This window comes from Hyla sarda, chromosome 1, assembly GCF_029499605.1.
Source record: "Hyla sarda isolate aHylSar1 chromosome 1, aHylSar1.hap1, whole genome shotgun sequence".
Lineage (NCBI taxonomy): Eukaryota > Metazoa > Chordata > Amphibia > Anura > Hylidae > Hyla > Hyla sarda.
In genome coordinates this window covers 480,565,999-480,585,573 of record NC_079189.1, presented here as the reverse complement: position 1 = coordinate 480,585,573, position 19,575 = coordinate 480,565,999, and the positions used below count along the sequence as shown (strand labels likewise).

The 19,575-nt window shown below is 38.1% G+C and overlaps 1 protein-coding gene across 2 annotated transcripts in view; it reads left to right on the top strand.

The window, feature by feature from the left end:
• The window catches only part of SLC12A2 (solute carrier family 12 member 2), a 137,854-nt gene extending 132,391 nt beyond the window's left edge, over positions 1 to 5,463 (top strand). For both annotated transcript variants that reach the window (XM_056537297.1, XM_056537298.1), the window contains 2 exons: positions 501 to 568; positions 1,990 to 5,463. In XM_056537297.1, coding sequence (XP_056393272.1) covers positions 501 to 568; positions 1,990 to 2,125 — 204 coding nt within the window. In that variant the 3' untranslated portion in view covers positions 2,126 to 5,463. The remainder of the gene's footprint in view (positions 1 to 500; positions 569 to 1,989) is intronic.
• The last annotated feature ends 14,112 nt before the right edge of the window (positions 5,464 to 19,575 follow it).

Below are 19,575 nucleotides of genomic sequence, written 5' to 3'. Positions count from 1 at the left end.
TCTGTTGTACTCCCAAGTTGTTTCTGTGGATTACAGCTATGGCATTTTATGTGCTTTTAAATGTATTGTAATGATTTGCTATTTGTGTTCAATAAAAATGTTGGATCTTTAGTCATATCTATCTTCTGTCATACAAATAGTAAAATCCCAACACATGTCAAGTAGAGTTTAAACATCTTGAAGTGTCTGCCTACATTACTTTTATATTGACAGGTCCAGGCCATTTCCATCTTATTGGATATATTTTTATATAAAATCAGTTGAGCAACAACATTGTAAAGTGTAACTGTTCTCACCACTGATAATTCTTGGGGAGAAAAATAGGACAAGTCATCCTTTAAAAGCCACACTAAGCATAAACTTTTGCACATGGTTATTAGAATATATTTTCTGATCCATTATTATGATATATCTTCTGAAAACGTCCGTTCAGTTTGCAGATTTGTATTGTCTACTGTAGATTCCTGACTATGTACAATATCTTCTCCTCTGGTTTACAGACTCACCGTCAGATTCGGTTAAATGAATTGTTGAAGGAGCACTCAAGTACAGCCAATGTTATTGTCATGTAAGTTGAAATATAATTTAGACTTTTATGTACCATGCTACATAGAATTGCATGAATAGTTTTTAGGCTCCTTTATATTAATATATGTGAAATATTTTAACAATTATTTGTGGGGATGCAAAAGTATATATAGTATAGTTCTTAGAAAATCGGAAAACATATTTATTTGCAAAACTGCTGCTAAACCAAAATGTTATCCAACCTTAAAGCGGTACTGCAAAAAAAAAACTTATCCCCATTCTCAGGATAGAGGATAAGTGTCTGGTCGCAACCACTGGGACCTCCTCGATCTCCTGCATGGGCCCCTTCTCTCTGAAAGGAGTACGTGCTGGGTTTGGCACGTGCTCCATTCATTCTCTATGGGAACGCCGAAGAGACCCAAATACTGTACTCGGGCATCTCCTGCACTCCCTAAGAAATTAATGGAGCATGTGCCGACCCCAGCACATACTCCTCTAACAGAGCCTGGGCCCATGCAGAATATCACGGGGGGTCCCAGTGGTCGGACCCCCTGCAATCAGACACTTATCCCCTATCCTGTGGACTTACTTTTTGCTGCAGTACTCATTGATTGCCTTAAACATAACATTTGATATATCATTATTTTCAGTTCAGGTTATTTATAGGCATGTACTCCTGAGAATTAAAGGTGTTATCTGAGACTTTAACATTAATATCCAATATTAGGTTGTTGGGTGCCTGTATCTTGGCTCACACTCTGATCAGAATTTAAAGGGGGCAAGGTACTCTAGTGAATGCTATTCCCTCTGTTTACCAGACTTGGCTCTGCACTTTTAGTAACATTAACTACAACTTTGTCTTATTTGTGTGATTGGGAATGAGCTGTAATATCAGGCACACTCGCTGCTAAAATTATGGAGCTGTGCTTAGCGAACTGTGAAAGTACATGACACTCATCAAGCCATCACCACAACAGCTGATCAGTGGGGGTGGTAAAAGTGACCCCATGATCTAATATAGATGGGCCATCAGTTTTAAAGTCCCAGTTATCCAATTTAAAGCGCAACTGTCATGGATATTGTACCCCCCAGACTAATACCATGATGGCATAGATGATGACACTTGTAATGCAGCTATACCTTTTGGCTGCTCTTAATCACACTTTATCAGCAGGAAAATAGTTTTATTGTGCGGTCAGCAACAGTCGGATAGTCGTGGCTGGGGATCGTAATGCCCCACCTCCGCCACGCCTATCCCCTGTAAGTGAGCGCTGGGATCACTGTGTGATTGTCACACACAGGTCCCCACTCCCGATGTCCATGATGTGCGGGCCGGAGTGACTCCACTGAGCCTATACATATTATGTGCACCTTTTATGTATAGGCTACCTATTATATGATCGTATTGTACTCTACTTGTATTTTTAACTAAATCTTTACTGCTTAACTCTTTTCTGATAGGAGTCTGCCAGTTGCAAGAAAAGGTGCTGTGTCCAGCGCACTTTACATGGCTTGGCTAGAGGTACTTTCTAAAGATCTCCCACCCATCCTGCTTGTCCGTGGAAATCACCAGAGCGTCCTTACTTTCTACTCCTAAATGCTGCCAGCTGCAAAGCCCCAGAGAAATGGTACTTCAGTGGCTGGAGTGCAGGCATCATCACATTCTATAAACCCCCAGAACTTCTTAATTCTTGATTTTACAGACTTGAAAGCACACGGAAGAAAGTAACTTTTTCCACACTTGAGAATCTATAGCAGTTTTTCTGCTCTGTTACATTACCGGTGGAACCTGGCTACATAAGGGAGATTCCTATGTATGGGACTCAAATACATGGAAGTTTGTTTCTTTGCTACTTGAAAAGCAGCAATAAAAGCGTGTTTGTTTTTACTTTGACCAGTGAAAGGATTCTAGATTTGTAAAAGCCTTTAGCCTTGAGGTGCCTTTTTGAAAATTAACCAAACTTCATCCATACCCCCTTTTTTACAAACTTGTATAGAATGTACAATCTGCCTTTCAGCTAGGACTTTAGATCAAAAACCTTTAGTTTCTAGTTTCTTCCATCTTGACGATAACTTATGCTGCTTCTCCGTCTTCCACCAAGCTACTCACACTATTGTCATAAATGTTATTTTTTTATATATTATTTTTTTCTTTTAAATGTCTGTTAGAAAAAATGCACAGGGTTTGAACAAGACAGCTATTCCAACAATAAAATAAAAAAAATTGACCATATTGGTGTATTGAAACAAATGAGCAGATTATACGGACCTTACTGTACAGTTATAGTAATGTCAAAAGCATTAAAGGTGAGTGTTGCACACAATGGTAGAACACTACTTTGAATGAACTCTATCTTTATGCATAAAGTTGCACCAATATGATATAGTCGTATCTTTCTTATGGTTCATTGGTTGTGTGTTTGTTTGGGGATTTTGGATGATTGTTACTGGCCCTTCAGAGACCTGTTGTACGTGAATAATAAAACAAATTAGTTATGATAGATTTTCTCAGGTTAATTCTTTAGTGATATTCAATTGGTAATCTAAATTCATTCATAGCATCCATATACAAGGGAGGCAGCCATATTTGCCTTTACCCACTATTCATTTTACGAATATGACGAACAATATCAAATAGTCATTTGACAATGGTGCCATTAGCTCCAGTGAACAAGTAGACTTATTTCGATAGGAATGCAAATATAGTCAGGTAAGGATGACCTCTACCATTGATACTTGATTGAATAATAATAGTAGAACAATACTCTTAAGCATTTCTTAAGCTGAGTTTCCATATTACATAGTGGGATGTTGAAGCTTATGCCAAGAATCCTTAATGCAATGGCTTATAAGTGCAATAACATTATTTGGGGATATTGTCTTGATACTGAATGATTTTCTTGAGAGATACCTTACTCAGTCTACATTACTATTTACTTACACCCATAGGTTTATTTTACAAATACCTAGAGAAAAAAAAAAACATTTTGTCAATTTATGTCTTTCATTTTTTTGGGTTAGCGTCGAATGTCTTTCTATATATAGTTTTTAATTAATTTTTCAGATGACATAACATAAGCTTTGCGTTCTAAAACAGTTTAATTACTGTATGTGTATACTCTCTTTTATGTATAACGGACAGTAGCTTCTTTTATGTCCTAGTAGGACATTTTCTAAAACAGTTTATGAAGAGGACTAGTCTGTGACTATTAGAACTCTGAAGACGATAATCTATGAGAAGTATCATCATAATTTGAAAATTATAAGTGCATTCCAAGCCTTTCTAGTTATAAAATGTGGTTCTATTTTAATATGTTATATTGCACAAAGCCTTGTAGACTGAAATTCTATATAGCCAATGTTGAACCCAGTGACTGGGCTCTTCTTAAAGGGTACTTCATCATTGTATAGAAAAACCCATTGAACAGAGCACAGGATATTAGGACAGTCTTATTTTACTGCTCCAGCTGTTTGTTCTCTGGGAGTAGTAATCTATGGCCGTGACTAACACTATTGATGTGCATTCTCCAGCAAGTTATTATGTACATTATTGTATGCATAAACATCCTGTGCTCTGTTTAGTTAAATTTGTCTTTACTATGCCAGGAGGTCATGAAGATATTGAAGGAAGTGCATGGATAGGTTACCAACCAAATGTATGCTGGTTTTATTTGATAACTTATATTAAATGAATTTGTGTCTTACAAGTTAAAATAAAAAAGTCCCTGGTGTGTCAGATTATGTTCGGAACTGGGCAAAGGAAAGCTTGTTTGTGTTTTGCTATCTAGAAAGAGTCTTGGGCATTTAATTTATCTAAGAACATCATCTCTACTCACTACTTCTGATTGTACTTCATTGGTAGAAAGCCCATAGGAGATGTTCATGAAGATTGCTGTATTGGTATTACAGGTTTTATGTGTAATATAGAATTATTTTTGAAAACATATAATACCCTCTTGATACGTTTTACCTGGGAAACAAGAATTGTCACGTGTAACTAATGTAGTAAACTGTATAAAGTAATAGTAACGTTTTGTATTCAGAGCATGTATGTCTTAATGTACTGATCTGTTGTATCGCTGCTTGGTTGAACACCTCACAGCTATATTTGTACATAGCTTGTTTGGAAATAGTACCCTGACGTACATGAAAATGCCTGAGAACCTATTAGAACAATTACTTTCAAGGACTTGACAAGTTTGCAGTTGGAATGGAAGGAGGGGAATATATCAATTTTTTTTTTTTTTTTTTTTTTTTAAGTAAAAAGCAAGAAAAATACAAAAGTACTCTAAACCCACATAAATTTACATTTCTAGGACCCAACAATTATCCTATTGGCACAACCTCTATGTAGGGCATATAGGCGTCATAGTAGACAAGACTCCTAGCTCAGGACCCCTATTTGAACCAGAGCAAATAGCTGCCAGCAATTTAATCTGTTTCCTGGGGGGCTTAGGAATGGCAGTCTCATATTAATCATGAGACCTCCTGAAAAGATATGTGCAGAAAACATAGTTCTACATCTATGGGTTTTGTTATATCCTTAAAGGGGTTATCTAACATTAGAGAAAAAGAGCTGATTTCTTCAAAGCTGCACCACATTTGTCTCCAGGTTGGGTGTGGTTTTGCAGTTCAGTTTCATTGAAGTAAATGGAGCCAAGTTATAATACCAAACACAACCTGCGGGCAGTTGTGGTGCTGTTTTTGGAAGAAATTAGCTTTGGTTTTTTTCTTACTGCATAACCCCTCTAACTTAGCCCTCAGTATAGCTATCATTTTATTGTTCATTTCAGTGCCTTTGGTGTGATCTAATAAATAATATTGAAAAAGATGACAGCTGTTTCAGAAGAAGTCTGTTGATGTTGGCAAATCAGACGTAATATTTAAACATATTTGTTTCTATGCCCATCCTTAATAAATATATTGGTTACTTGGTTTTTGCATGTATATATTGTCAGAGTATATAGAATGCGTGACTAGGGATAGAACTCATTAAAATTTTTAGAACATCAATAGCTACATGCTGAGTGAGAGTTTAACTTCCACATCCATTAAATCCCCAACGCATACCCATAGTCGTACAAGACGTGATGCTTGGAAAATTCATAGAGAAGATGTGGTCTTTTCTACTATTTTTGCAAAAGGATTAATAAAGAGTACCCATGGGTTCAGCGGTTTGTACAACCAGAAATTACTTGCTAGGTGCATGTATGTTGGGAACAGGCAGTAATAGTTTTGCTGTGAAGCATTACTTAATGAAACATGATCCACTCTTAAACTTTAAAACACAATTTACTAAATAAATATACAATAAGTACACAGACATTTGTAGAACATCTATATGTATCTATTTTTTATTCCATTCTAGCTATTGAGTCCCTATTCACTTCTTTTTCACCTACCTTCTTTCTACTGAACCCATCTCTGCACTTAGTCAATTCGGTATGTGGGACCTCGACTAATTTATTATAAAGGTGATATTGAATGAACTGCTGACTTGTTTTAGTGCTGCTACCTTGTGTTTGTTACCAGGTACTTTTGCCGTATGCTTTCTAACTGTATTCTGGAAAGGTTGCTAACAGTGGGAGTATTAATGCAGTGTAGTAAGTACAATTCATGGATGAGCTCTCACTGACCTTTCCGGGACATAGTTGTGTGACGCACTGCATTGCAGTGACCTCTATCAATGTCTGTCTATGTATTCAGGAAATGTGCTGGTAATATTTAAAGAAGAAACCAAATTAAGTTTGTGTGTACATATTGAGATAAGATACTACTTATATATGAACGGTTGTCTAAAAATGCAAACTTCGGGATGTGGGTCGGTCAAATATATGCTTCTAATTACTCGGTGCACTTTCGCTCAGTACAATTTTCTGACACCTTACCATTTTAAAATCCACCTCTTTGATAACATTCAGTAGTGTTGCATATGTTTCATCATGTACCTATGTGTTAACATAACACAATTAACACTGCGTCTTTCTAGTACAAAGATTGTTATATATGCATTTTGCCTCATTTAATGACATCTAAGTATACTAGAAAGTGTAACAGATAGCTTATTATTTATGATTTATATTTAAACGCTGTGCTCTTTTATGTTTGAGATTTTTAGAACTTTTCCTTAATTGCGTTTTTAAAACTTATTTTTATATGCATTCCGGACATTGGACAGTAATAAAAATGTTGAAATAATGAAATGCAACAATGCTGTGTTTTCTGGTTATTCCTTTAGAACCTCACCTGCTTCCTATTCTATTCCTATCCTGTTCCTATCCTGAATGGACATATGTGATATGGTCCTCAGCTAGTCCGACAATAAAAAGCTGAAAACCTAAAAATGTTTTAGCTATGCAAAGCTTAATAGTATACGAATTTAAAGGGGTATTCCAAGTTAAATGTACCTATCCACAAGATTGGCATAAGTGTCATATCGTGGGGAATTGAACCACTCCCCTTCGTTCACACCCCTCCCCTTGGTTTACCAATACCCCCTGCCTTCAGCTCCTTGGTTGAACTTGATGGCCCTATGTCTGTTTTTTCAACCATACTATGCGACCTCCCACAATCTCCATCCTGGGGCCCTGACACTTTATGAAATGGGCTGTAAGCCATGCATGTGCACCGCCAAGCTATTCATCGTCTATAGAGCAACAGAAAATAGATGTGTACATCAATGTTTCTCAAGCGCGGTCCTCAAGTACCCCCAACAGGTCATGTTTTCTGGATTTCCTTTAGAAAGTTTTGGTAATCAAGTCAATGAACTTTTGTCAATAATGGCATCTGAGAATGTAGTTTTAGTGGCTGTTACTGAGACATGGTTTAAAAGTAATGACTTGGACGTATCCAAGCAGGGTACTCTTTATACAGAAGAGACAGAGAAGGCAAGAAAGGAGGAGTGGCCCTATATGTGAAAGATAGTATAAAATCTAACCTATTACAAGTTAGTGATGCCAACAGAGTCAGTTTGGGTTACGTTGCAGTTTGGTAATCAGACAGTAACTCGTGTAGGTGTGATATATAGACCACCTGGCCAAGTTAAAGAATTAGATGATCTACTAGTTGAAGAAATAGCTAAAATGAAAGGAGAAGTTATCATTATATCCGGTAGATTGAAGTCTCCCATAAACTGTAAAAATAGCTAGTTCTGCCAGGAGTACAGATATTCTAAATTACTTACTGGGATTATCTCTACAACAAGTGGTTGAGGAGCCAATCTGGAGGGAAGCCATTTTGGATTTGGTATTCACAAATGGGGATTTGGCATATGATGTTATTGTAGGCAAAAGCTTGGGATCTAGTGATCACCAGTCAGTGTGGTTTAATATAAGAACAGTAAAGGAGTCACACCACACAAACAAAAGTTTTAGATTTTAGAAAAACAGACTTTTCAAAAATGAGTTTAGTCATAAATGAGTCCCTATCAGACTAAGACTGATTACATGGAGTCCAGGAGAAATGGGACTACTTAAAAGAAGCATTATTGAAGGCAACAGAAAATTACAATAGACTTGTCAGTAAAAGCAGAAAAAGGAAGAGACCACTGTGGTACTCAGCAGAAGTGGCCAAAATCATAAAAAAACAAAGTTACCATTTAGTAATTATAAAACAACCCAGAGCAATGAAGATATGGAAATCTACAAGACTAGGCAGAAAGAAACCAAGCAAGTTATAAGAACTTCTAAAGCGCAGGCAAAAGAAAAACTAGCTCAGTTTGTGAAAAAAGGGATTAGCCATTCTTCAGATATATAAAACAAGGAATAACTAAATTAAAAACAAAGGAAGGAAGGTATGTAGAAGAGAATAAAGGGCTAGCCGACTGCCTTAATGAATACTTCTGTTCAGTTTTTACAGAAGAAAAAGAAGGAAAAGGACCTCCATTAGGGAGGAAAACTAATGAATCGTTTGATGCATGTGTCTTTACAGAGGAAGAGGTTCTACTTTTGCTGTCTAAAGTGAAGACAAATAAGTCACAGGGTCCTGATGGGATACACCCTAAATTATTAAGAGCTTAGTGGTGAGCTAGCAAAACCGTTAACAGATTTATTTAACCAATCACTGGTAACAGGAGTCGTCCCGGAAGATTGGAAATTAGCAAATGTTGTGGCCATTCACAAGAAAGGTAGTAGGGAGGAATCCAGCAACTATAGGCCAGTAAGTCTGACATCAATTGTGGGGAAACTAATTGAAACCCTACTAAAGGATAGGATTGTCGAACAGCTAAAATCCCAAGGATTGCAAGGGAGATCATGTCAAACATCTTATTGATTTTTTTGACTGGGTGACCAAAATAATAGATGGTGGAGGGGCAGTAGACATCGCATATCTAGATTTAAGTGCTTTTGACACTCTCACATGGAAGACTTATCAATAAACTATAGTCATTGAGTTTGGACTCCCATATTGTTGAGTGGATTAGGCAGTGGCTGAGTGACAGACAAGAGGGTTGTAGTCAATGGAGTATACAGAGCAAGGTCTCGTTACCAGTGGGGTACCTCAGGGATCTGTACTGGGACCAATTTTGTTTAATATCTTCGTTAGTGATATTGCAAAAGGTCTCGATGGTAAGGTGTGTCCTTTTGCTGATGATACAAAGATATGTAACAGGGTTGATGTTCCTTGAGGGATACACCAAATAGAAAAGGATTTAGATAATCTAGAAGAATGGTCAGAACTCTGGCAAATTAAATTTAATGTGGATAAGTGCAAGATAATGCACCTGGGACGTAAAAACCCTTGAGCAGAATATAGATTATTTGACACAGTCCTGACCTCAGTATCTGAGGAAAGGGATTTAGGAGTAATTATTTCAGAAGACTTAAAAGTAGGAAGACTATGTAATAGAGCAGTAGGAAACGCTAGCAGAATGCTTGGATGTATAGGGAGAGGTATAAGCAGTAGAAAGAAGGAAGTGCTCATACCGCTGTACAGAACACTGGTGAGGCCTCACTTGGAGTATTGTGTACAGTACTGGAGGTCATATCTCCAGAAGGATATAGATACTCTAGAGAGAGTTCAGAGAAGAGCTACTAAACTACTACATGGATTGCAGGATAAAACTTACCAGGAAAGGTTAAAGGACCTTAACATGTATTGGGCTCACCTGGCAATCTAATTTTCACAGGTGTCCGAGATTGTTTTCAATAATCAAGAGCCCTGAGACACAATGCCATCCATGAGTTAAACTGAAAAAACTAAATATTTTATCTTTGTGACACTTCAATATTATTTGCATAATAATTTGGAACAGGAATTTGGACTTATGGGTCCTCCCAGAATTGCAAGACCTACTGTCTCAGCGCCTGGTCTATCATCCAGATGCACCCTGTCTGGCAAAGGGGTTGCCTGATGCTGTTGTTTAAATACTGTAGGCCAGCATAAAGCTAGTTACATCCAACATTTTATTTGGGCATTTTTAGTAATACACCTCCACAGCACAGGCTTTAACAGACCAAATATTGCATCCATCCTTGAATTTTTTACAGAAGGCTTTAGAGAAGGATTTGAAAGCAGCAACTCTAACAGGAGCCCTGTTTTTTCAGAATAAGAGATGAGCAAACTTTTGAAAAGTTTGATTTACCAGGCTTTCTGAACTTACGCAAAATGTTCGGCTAGTTTGTTGTAAGCCTGCAATGAAAACTGGCACCTAAAGGGGTACTCTTGGCCTAAGACATCTTATCCCCTATCCAAAGATAGGGGATAAGATGCTTGTTCGTGGGGGTCCTGTCGCTGGGGACCCCCACAATCTTTCATGCAGCACCCCTCTATCCCCTGTTATCTATTGGGAAATCTATATCAAACAGACAGTATTTGTCCAGTCACCCTGGTGTAGTGCGCCTTAAGTTGGGCAACCTGGGCAAGTTGTTGGTGGCGCAGGCACTCCTGTACCATCTTGTTGACTGCACAGCCTTTAGGCGACTGGTGCATACCTAGTCGCTATTATTTTGCCAAAAAAAAAGTCCCCGCTTTACACAATCATGTGTCGAAGACGGTGGGTCATTCCATGCAGTTGTGGGAGTGCAGAAACGTGCATGCCATGGTAGATACTTGTAGTAGTATTTCACAGATAGATGCAGCACGCCAAACTGAATTAAGTGTATCGCAGCGGGTCTGATGAATCACGGGGCCAGAGCATCCTGAAATCACGGCTTCGCCCCAGTGTGACATCACGCTCCACCCCCTAAATGCAAGCCTATGGGAAGGGGTGTGAAAGCCACCACGCTCCCTCCCATAGGCTTGCATTGAGGGGAAGGAGTGTGACATCACACGGGGGCGGAGCTGTGACGACATGATACTCTGTCCCCATGATCGTGATTCATCAGACCCGGAGTGATGCACTTAATTCATTTTGGTGTGCTGCATCTATCTGTGGAATACTACTACAAGTATCTACCATGGCATGCACGTTTCTGCACTCCCGCAACTGCTTGGCGGAGATTTATCAAAACCTGTCTAGAGGAAAAGTTGTTCAGTTGCCCATAGCAACCAATCAGATCGCATCTGTCATTTTGCAGAGGCCTTGTTAAAAATGAAAGAAGCAATCTGGTTGCTATGGGTAACTCATCTACTTTTCCTCGGGACAGGTTTTGATAAACCTCCCCCCATATACGCCTACGTACAGATGTAGTTCCTATACTGGTACCCTGGCCATGGCTTACTTTCTGTTTGCGGAGATTGCATAGTGCCACATTTTCTGCATATGATAATATAGAAAAGAATTTCCACACAGAGGAATGCCTGACATTGAGTGCACCACCTGACTGTGTCACTCCTCTGGAAGGTTTTATTTTTCTGAACCTACAGATGCAGCTGCGTCGCCATCCCCTGAGCTGATCAGACCAGCAGGCCTACGTGTGTTACATTTTACAGGTGTTCTTCCCCTACCTCGGCTACGCTCTTCTTCGCTGACACTACCGCTACCCTCCTGCTCTGAACATGTCACCTCCTCCTTACCTGGTTTCCACATCCTGTCTAACACTACATCATCGTCATTTAAGTTCAGTGTACACACTTTTTATTTTGCTGTAATCTTACAACCAGGTAAGTATACTGTGTGTGCAATTAGACCAAGAATATATACATTCATGCACTTTAGATGGCTAATGCCTGTTCAACAAACACACTTTAACCCCTTAATCACACAAGATGTAAATGTACGTCCTGATGCAGTGGTACTTAACGCACCAGGATGTACATTTATGTCCTGTACATAACGCGAGCGCCGAACAGGTGCTTGCATTATGCACAGCAGGTCCCGTCTGCTATCAGCAGCCAGGGACCCACCGGTAATGGAGGAGCGTGGTTAAATATGTTAGTAGACATAGTATAATTAACTCTTTCAGCATTAAAACATTTAATGCAATATATAGTGTTGGGCGCAAATATTCGCATTTCGAGTTTTTATTACGGATATATTGCAAATCTATACGATATATATTCAAAATTACGAATATGCACTTTTTTCCGCATATGCGCATATTCAAATATGTGAATATTTGCATATGTTAATATTTGCATATGTGAATATTTGCATATTCCTTCTTTTCACTTGTGGGCCAATTAGAATGATGCAAATACACTTGTCAGAGGTTATCAACAACATCCCTAGCAACCAATAGTAAAGTTGCTAAACCCCCTCACTGTTTTCTTCCTCGAATATGCGAATATTCGCATATGCAAATATGCGAATATTCGCATATGCAAATATGCGAATATTCACATATGCGAATATTCATCTATATATTCGTGAATTATCGCGAATTTAAATATGGGCAATGCCGCTCATCACTATAAATATATATGTATCGCTACATATTTTATATAACCACAGCCACTATAAAAATGCCTTGTAACTGCACACTTCATTAAGTCCTCTCAGTAATGCTTTTCTATTCTCTTCCTTGTTTTTTCTCTTTTCCACTTCTTCTACCACTTGCCATCTAAAAAGGTAAAACAATTGGTGACAGATTAATAAGAAGCGATGTAAAACCTAAAAAAATAAAAAAACAAGAATTTTTAGCTACAAAAAAGAAAGGAACATATCCTTGTTTATCTTGCTCCCAATGTCACAGTATTCTAAAAAGCGATTGTATTCATCATTCTACAAAAGGTACAAAAATAAAAAAGAAAGGTTACTTTTCCTGTCTAAAGTTCCAATGTGATTTACCTTCTAAAGTGCCCTTGAGGCAAAGCCTATGTGGGCCAAACATGTAGACAAATAAAAATAAGACTTGATGAACATAAATCTATGATAAGAAGGTATTCACACTTGGAACAAGAAGGAACATCAGAAACGCAATATAGTGAAACAAGTGTAGCGCGTCATTTTAAATTACTTGGACACACAGTAGCAGACCTTAAATGGCAAGTTGTAGAAGAAGTGGAAAAGAGAAAAAAACAAGGAAGAAAATAGAAAAGTATTACTGAGACAAGAGGCATTTTGGATAACAGAATTAGGAACGATCGAACTGAAAGGACTTAAAGGGTACCTCTCATCAAAATACTTTTGATATATTATAGATTAATGTATGCAGAATAACTTTATAATTGCATGTTATTAAAAAATATGCTTCTTTCTATTTAATTTTCCACTTTGAAGAAATGACCACTAGGGGTCTCCCTACCAGTCCTGGCAGCAAGCATTTCAGACTCATGCTGGAGTCCTAAACACTACAAGCTGCCAGTCTGCTTTGTTCACAAAGGAGAACACTCAGAGCTGCCAGCCTGCTTTGTTCACAGCCTGTTTGGCTGTGAACAAAGCAGGCTGGCAGCTCTGAGTGTTTAGGACTCCAGCATGAGTCAGAAATGCTTGCTGACAGGACTGATCGGGAAAAATACAATAGAAAGAAGCATATTTTTCATTAGCATGCTATTGGAAAGTTATTCAACATTCATTAATCTAAAATATATCAAAAGTTTATTTGATGAGAGGTACCCTTTAATGAAGTGTGTAGTTACAAGGCATTTCTATAGTGGCTGTGGTTATATAAAATATGTTGCAACATATATACAGCATTAAATGTATTAGTGCTGAAAGAGTTAATTATACTATGTTTACTAACATATTTAACCACCCTCTACCTCCACACCTGTGCACATGATTAAGGAGTTGTTCCCCGCAACGTAGCGCGGCAGGCTGGAGTTGAGGTATTTGTCATCTTACCCGCCTGGGATGTATATCACCGTACCCCAATTACAGATATTATGTACCCATCGTATGTGAACGAATTGAATGAAAAATCATGCAAATAAAGCAAAGATTCTGCAAGAAGACCTGAACGTAGTGGTCGTGAGTAATCCTATGTGAATACATACTTATCTGGTGTTACACGGTCGCCTAATACAGCACAGGTATATCTCATTAAGTTGCTATATATGGTGTACGATAGCACCATTTACCTGGAGTATATATATTTGAATAGATATTTCAAATCAACACAAATGTTATCTGAAGTAACCATTTGCTATTGAATGGTCTGAGATCGAGCAGACCAAAGCAGAAGATCACCGATAACCCTGATCAGTGCTATGCATATGCATAGCACTGAACAGTATTAGCAATAAAATTTTGCAATAAATAGTCCCCTATGGGGACATGAAAAGCGAAAAAAAAAATTTGAAAAATCCCCTCTCCCAAAAAAAACTATTTCAATTGTCCCTTTTTCCCATTTTACCCCCAAAAAGTGTAAAAAAAAAAAAAAATGTTTGGTATCACCACGTGTGTAAATGTCCGAATCATCAAAATATAACGTTAATGACCCCGTACGGTGAACGGCGTAAACGTTAAAAAAAAAAAGGCCAAAATTGCTGCTTTTTGGTCACATTTTTATTAACATTTTTTTTATAAAAAGCAAATTAAAAAGTTTCAGTACAGATCATGGAGCAAATAAACTAGCCCTCATACGGCCCCGTGTATGGAAAAATTTGAAAGTTATAGTTCGTCAAAATAGAGGAATTTTAAACATACTAATTTGGTGAAAAAGTTGTTTTTTTTTTTAAGAGGTACAATAATAGAAATGTATGTTAGTCACGGGTATCATTTTAATTGTATTGACCTACAGAATAAAGAAAACATATTTTACCATAGTGAGTACAAAGTGAAAACAAAACCTTCCAAAATTGCTAAATTGCTGTTTTCTTTTAAATTTCCCTATACAAATAATATTTTTTGCGTTGCGTCATACATTTCATGGTAAAATGAGTGCTGTCGTTACAAAGGACAACTGGTCACACAGAAAACAAGCCCTCATATTGATCTGTGGATGAAAATTTAAAAGAGTTATGATTTTTAGAAGGCGAGCAGGAAAAAATAAAAATGCAAAAATAAAATTGTCTGTGTCCTTAAGGGGTTAAACTGTGAGATCTTACAACCAGGTAGGTGTACTGTATGTGCAAGTAAAACAAGAATATATACATAAAGGTGCTTTAAACGGCTAATGCCTCTTCAATGTGCATGCTTTAACCCCTTGGGGATGGAGGGTTTTCCAGTTTTTGCACTTTCGTTTTTTCCTCCTTACCTTTCAAAAATCCTAATACTTTCAATTTTGCAGTTAAAAATCCATATGAGGGCTTATTTTTTGCGCCACCAATTCTACTTTGTAATGACCTCAGACATTTTACCCAAAAATCTACGGCGAAACAGAAAATAAATCATTGTGCGGCAAAAGAAAGAAAAGAAAAAACTCCATTTTGTAACTTTTGGGGGCTTCCGTTTCTATGCAGTAAATTTTTCAGTAAAAATGATACCTTATCTTTATTCTGTAGATCCATATGATTAAAATGATACCCTACTTATATAGGTTTGATTTTGTCGTACTTCTGGAAAAAATCATAACTACATGCAGGAAAATGTAGACGTTTAAAATTTTTATGTTCTGACCCCTATAAACTTTTTATTTTTCTGCGTATGGGGTGGTATAAGGGCTAATTTTTTTGTGCCGTGATCAAAAATACACTATTTTGGACTTTGGAATTTTTTTGCGCGTACGCTATTGACCGTGCGGTTTAATTCACGATATATTTTTATAATTCGGACATTTCCACACACGGCGATACCACATATGTTTATTTTTATTTACACTGTTTTTTTTTATTAGGAAAAGGGGGTGATTCAAAGTTTTATTAGGGAAGGGGTTAAATGATCTTCCCTTTTTTTCCACTTTTTTTTTTTTTTTTGTAGTATTATAGCTCCCATAGGGGGCTATAACACTGCACACACTGATATTTTACATTGATCATTGGTTTCTCATAGGAAACCACTGGTCAATGATTCTGCCACTTGACTGCCCATGCTTGGATCTCAGGCACTGAGCAGTCATTCGGCGATCGGACAGCATGAAGGCAGGTAGGGACCATCCGGCTGTCCTGTTAGCTGTTTAGGATGCCGTGATTTCGCCGCAGCGATCCCGAACAGCTCCCTGAGTTAACCGGCAGTGCTTTACTTCCACTTTAGACGCGGTGTTCAACTTTGAACACCGCGTCTAAAGGGTTAATAGCACGCGGCACCGCGATCAGTGGCGCGTGCTATTAGCCACGGGTCCCGGCCAGGCCCGACCCGCTGTGACCCTGGGGCCACAGCGTGGCCCCATGTTACAAAAAGGGAGTGGGCTGAGGGCATATAGGTACACCCTCTGTCCCCAAGGAGTTAATATTTTACCACCAGGTAGGTATACTGTGTGTGCGATTAAACCAAGAATAAATACATGCAGACGCTTTATGATGCCTAATGCATATTCAATGTACACACTTTTTCATTGTGCTTTTATCTTACAACCAGGTAGGTATACTGTGTGTGCGATTAAACAAGAAAAATAAAAGTGAAGGTATTTTAGATGGCTATGCATGTTAAATGTACATGCTTTAAACTGCATTATCTTACAACTGGGTAGGTATACTCTGTGTGCAATTAACCTAACAAGGCCATCCTGGGGTGGTGAAGTTCTTCAGATCAGTTAAGAGGCTTAAGGTAGGTAATCAAAACTCCTCCATGAAATATAACTGTGGTCCTCAACTCAGTATGTAAATAAAACATTTGAGCCAGTTTCTACCACTTCACTAAAAAATTTGGTACGAAACACTGCCCTTCTAGTCATCTCAATAGGACCAAGAATTTTAGAAAGTCGGATAGACTTTTTGTGCAGATTTCTGGTCCTAATAAAGGAGATCGGGACAGAGAAGATTCTATCTCTAGATGAATAAAGCAGGCTATAGCTTTAGTGTATGTTTCCGAGAGCCTTTCTCCTTTCTCCACCTCCTAGTTTAAGGGCTCACTCAACCTGTGCTATTACATCTTTTGACTCAATTGACTATATTTGCTGGGCGGCCACTTAGTCATCACCACATGCTTTTTTTAAAATCACTATAGAATTGATGTTAAAGGGGTTCTCAGGTGCTTAAACATCTTATCCCCTATCCAAAGGATAGGGCATAAGATGCCTGATCGCGGGAGTCCCGCCGCTGGGGACCCCCAGGGATCATGCATGCGGCACCCCATTTGTAATCAGTGCCCGGAGCGTGTTCGCTCCGGGACTGATTACCAGCGACCACAGGGCAGGCGGTGTGTGATGTCACGCTCCGCCCCTCAATGCAAGCCTACGGGAGGAGGCGTGATAGCTACGGGGTGCCGCGTGCATGATCCCGGGGGTCCCCAGCGGCGGGACTCCCGCGATCAGGCATCTTATCACCTATCCTTTGGATAGGGGATAAGATGTTTAAGCACCGGAGAACCCCTTTAACACATCTTCTATGTCTTTCGGCCATGAGCTTCTGCAGGCATTTCTCCCATCCTAAGTTTGTCTCTGGTGTTCTCTCTGGTCATGCTGTAATGACCAGGAAGAATGTTGGTAATTACTCACCAGTAATTCTGTTTACTGGAAGTCACTAAAGCATTGTGGCACCAAATATGTTTAACTATTATGTACTAACCCACACCAAGAAATAATCATAAAGGGGAACTACAGATATACTACAGAGACATTTGTGAAGTTCTTTCCATTTTGTCCACAGTGCTCTCTGCTGACATCTCTGTCCGTGTCAGGAACTGTCCAAATTAGAAGCAAATCCCCATAGAAAACCTCTCCTGCTCTGGACAGTTCCTGACTTGGTACCAGCAGAGAGCACTGTTGTCAGACTGGAAAGAACTTCACACATTTCTCTGTAGTATATCTGTAGTATACAGCAGCTGATAAGTACTAAAGTACTAAAGATTTTTTAATAGAAGTAATTTACAAACCTGTTAAAAATAAATGGGGCTCAAGGGTCAAAGATATCTGGTTTAAAATAATTGGTATTTATTACTATAGAATGAAAATGGATTAAATAGGGAATGTACAGGGCCCTTGTACTCCCCTATTTAATTTAATACACAATAATAAAATATAATAATCCTAATATAAAAATAACTAAAAATAACAACTATAAAATTAATATGCGATTTGAGCCTGTGATATCAATATGGCGATCTACTAATCCTGTGGAACAACACAGAGCAAATGTTCATTTAATTGTTCTTGTTCCCAGAGATCTTCAATATAAAGCAGATACAATGTAGCAGCTACATTCTATCACTGTATCGGTGGGATTGAGTTGCCACTGTCTGGACAGATACAATACCACTGCATCAATTGACTAACTGTTATCTGTAGCTGCTACATTGTATCTGCTTTATATTGAAGATCTCTGGGAACAAGAACAATTGAATGAACATTTGCACTGTGTTGTTCCACAGGATTAGTAGATCGCCATATTGATATCACAGGCTCAAAACGCATATTCATTTTATAGTTGTTATTTTTAGTTATTTTTATGTTAGGATTATTATATTTTATTATTGTGTATTAAATTAATTAGGGGAGTACAAGGGCCCTGTACATTCCCTATTTAATCCTTTTTCATTCTATATTAATAAATACCAATTATTTTAAAACAGATATCTTTGACCCTTGAGCCCCATTTATTTTTAACATATTGTTCCTATTTTTATACACCGTGGGTATAGGTGTTTGTTGGGTTGCTCGGGTCCTTAGTGACGGTCAGACAGACAGGAGCCTCTCCATTGTGTTTATATAGTTTACAAACCTGTTTAGTTTTCTGGCACCAGTTGATTTGAATTTTTTTTCCCACTGGAGTTCCCCTTTAAATTATAGATTGTTGTCTACTTACAGGTGGAAAGGCTTTTAAGAGGTCTCCGTAACTCACTGAGGCTTTTCTACTCTAGCTTTCCTGTCCATAGGGGAAGACTCCAGCTCTCTTTCTCTGATGGAGCTATTATGACCTCGAGTAGTTACTGTTTTTCTGTGAAGAAACATGTTACATGCACATTTAACTAGAGTCCTTGTTGTTCTGACATTTCATCTAAGTATATCAAATGTAGATAAATACCAGTTTGATGGGGCACAGTGACAGCTAAGATAACTGAATAACAAGGTGGAAGAGATGCAAAGGTAGATTGAGCACAGTATGTTACATATCCAGTGCAGTCTTCATACTATCTTTAATAATGCAAGTGCTCTATTTGTGCTCATCTACCTAGTATGCGGACTGCAGTGTAGTGAAGAAATAAACAGACTATTCTCAGTGTTGGTTAAGATTCTGCAGGTAACACATGGATTTTACTGTGTGCCCATCACAACTGTAAGACAAAGGAAAAAGTGATATTTACACTGCTCAAAAAAACAAAGGGGGGCATTTATCAATGTTTGCTTATGTATTCCTTTTTTTAGTAATTTTTTTCTTACAATTTTTTTTTGCTTATGTGCGACGTATTTATCAACTGGTTTCAGCCTGTTGATAAATTTCTTTCACTTAAGCAATTTTTTTTTTCTTTTTTTACTTTGGTATTGGTTTTGTCTGCTCCATGTCTGAGCTGGAGTAAATTTAGTAGGTTTTTTTTCATGCCCTGCGACTTTTTTGCGATTGTCGCACTTCATAAATTTCTGACCACTGCAAGTCAAAATCGTTTTTCTAGAAAAAAAAAAAGCGGGCAAAAAATTTGCTTTTCTCGCTGTCAGAACAAAAAGTCGCACGGAAAATCGTGCAGGCGCAACT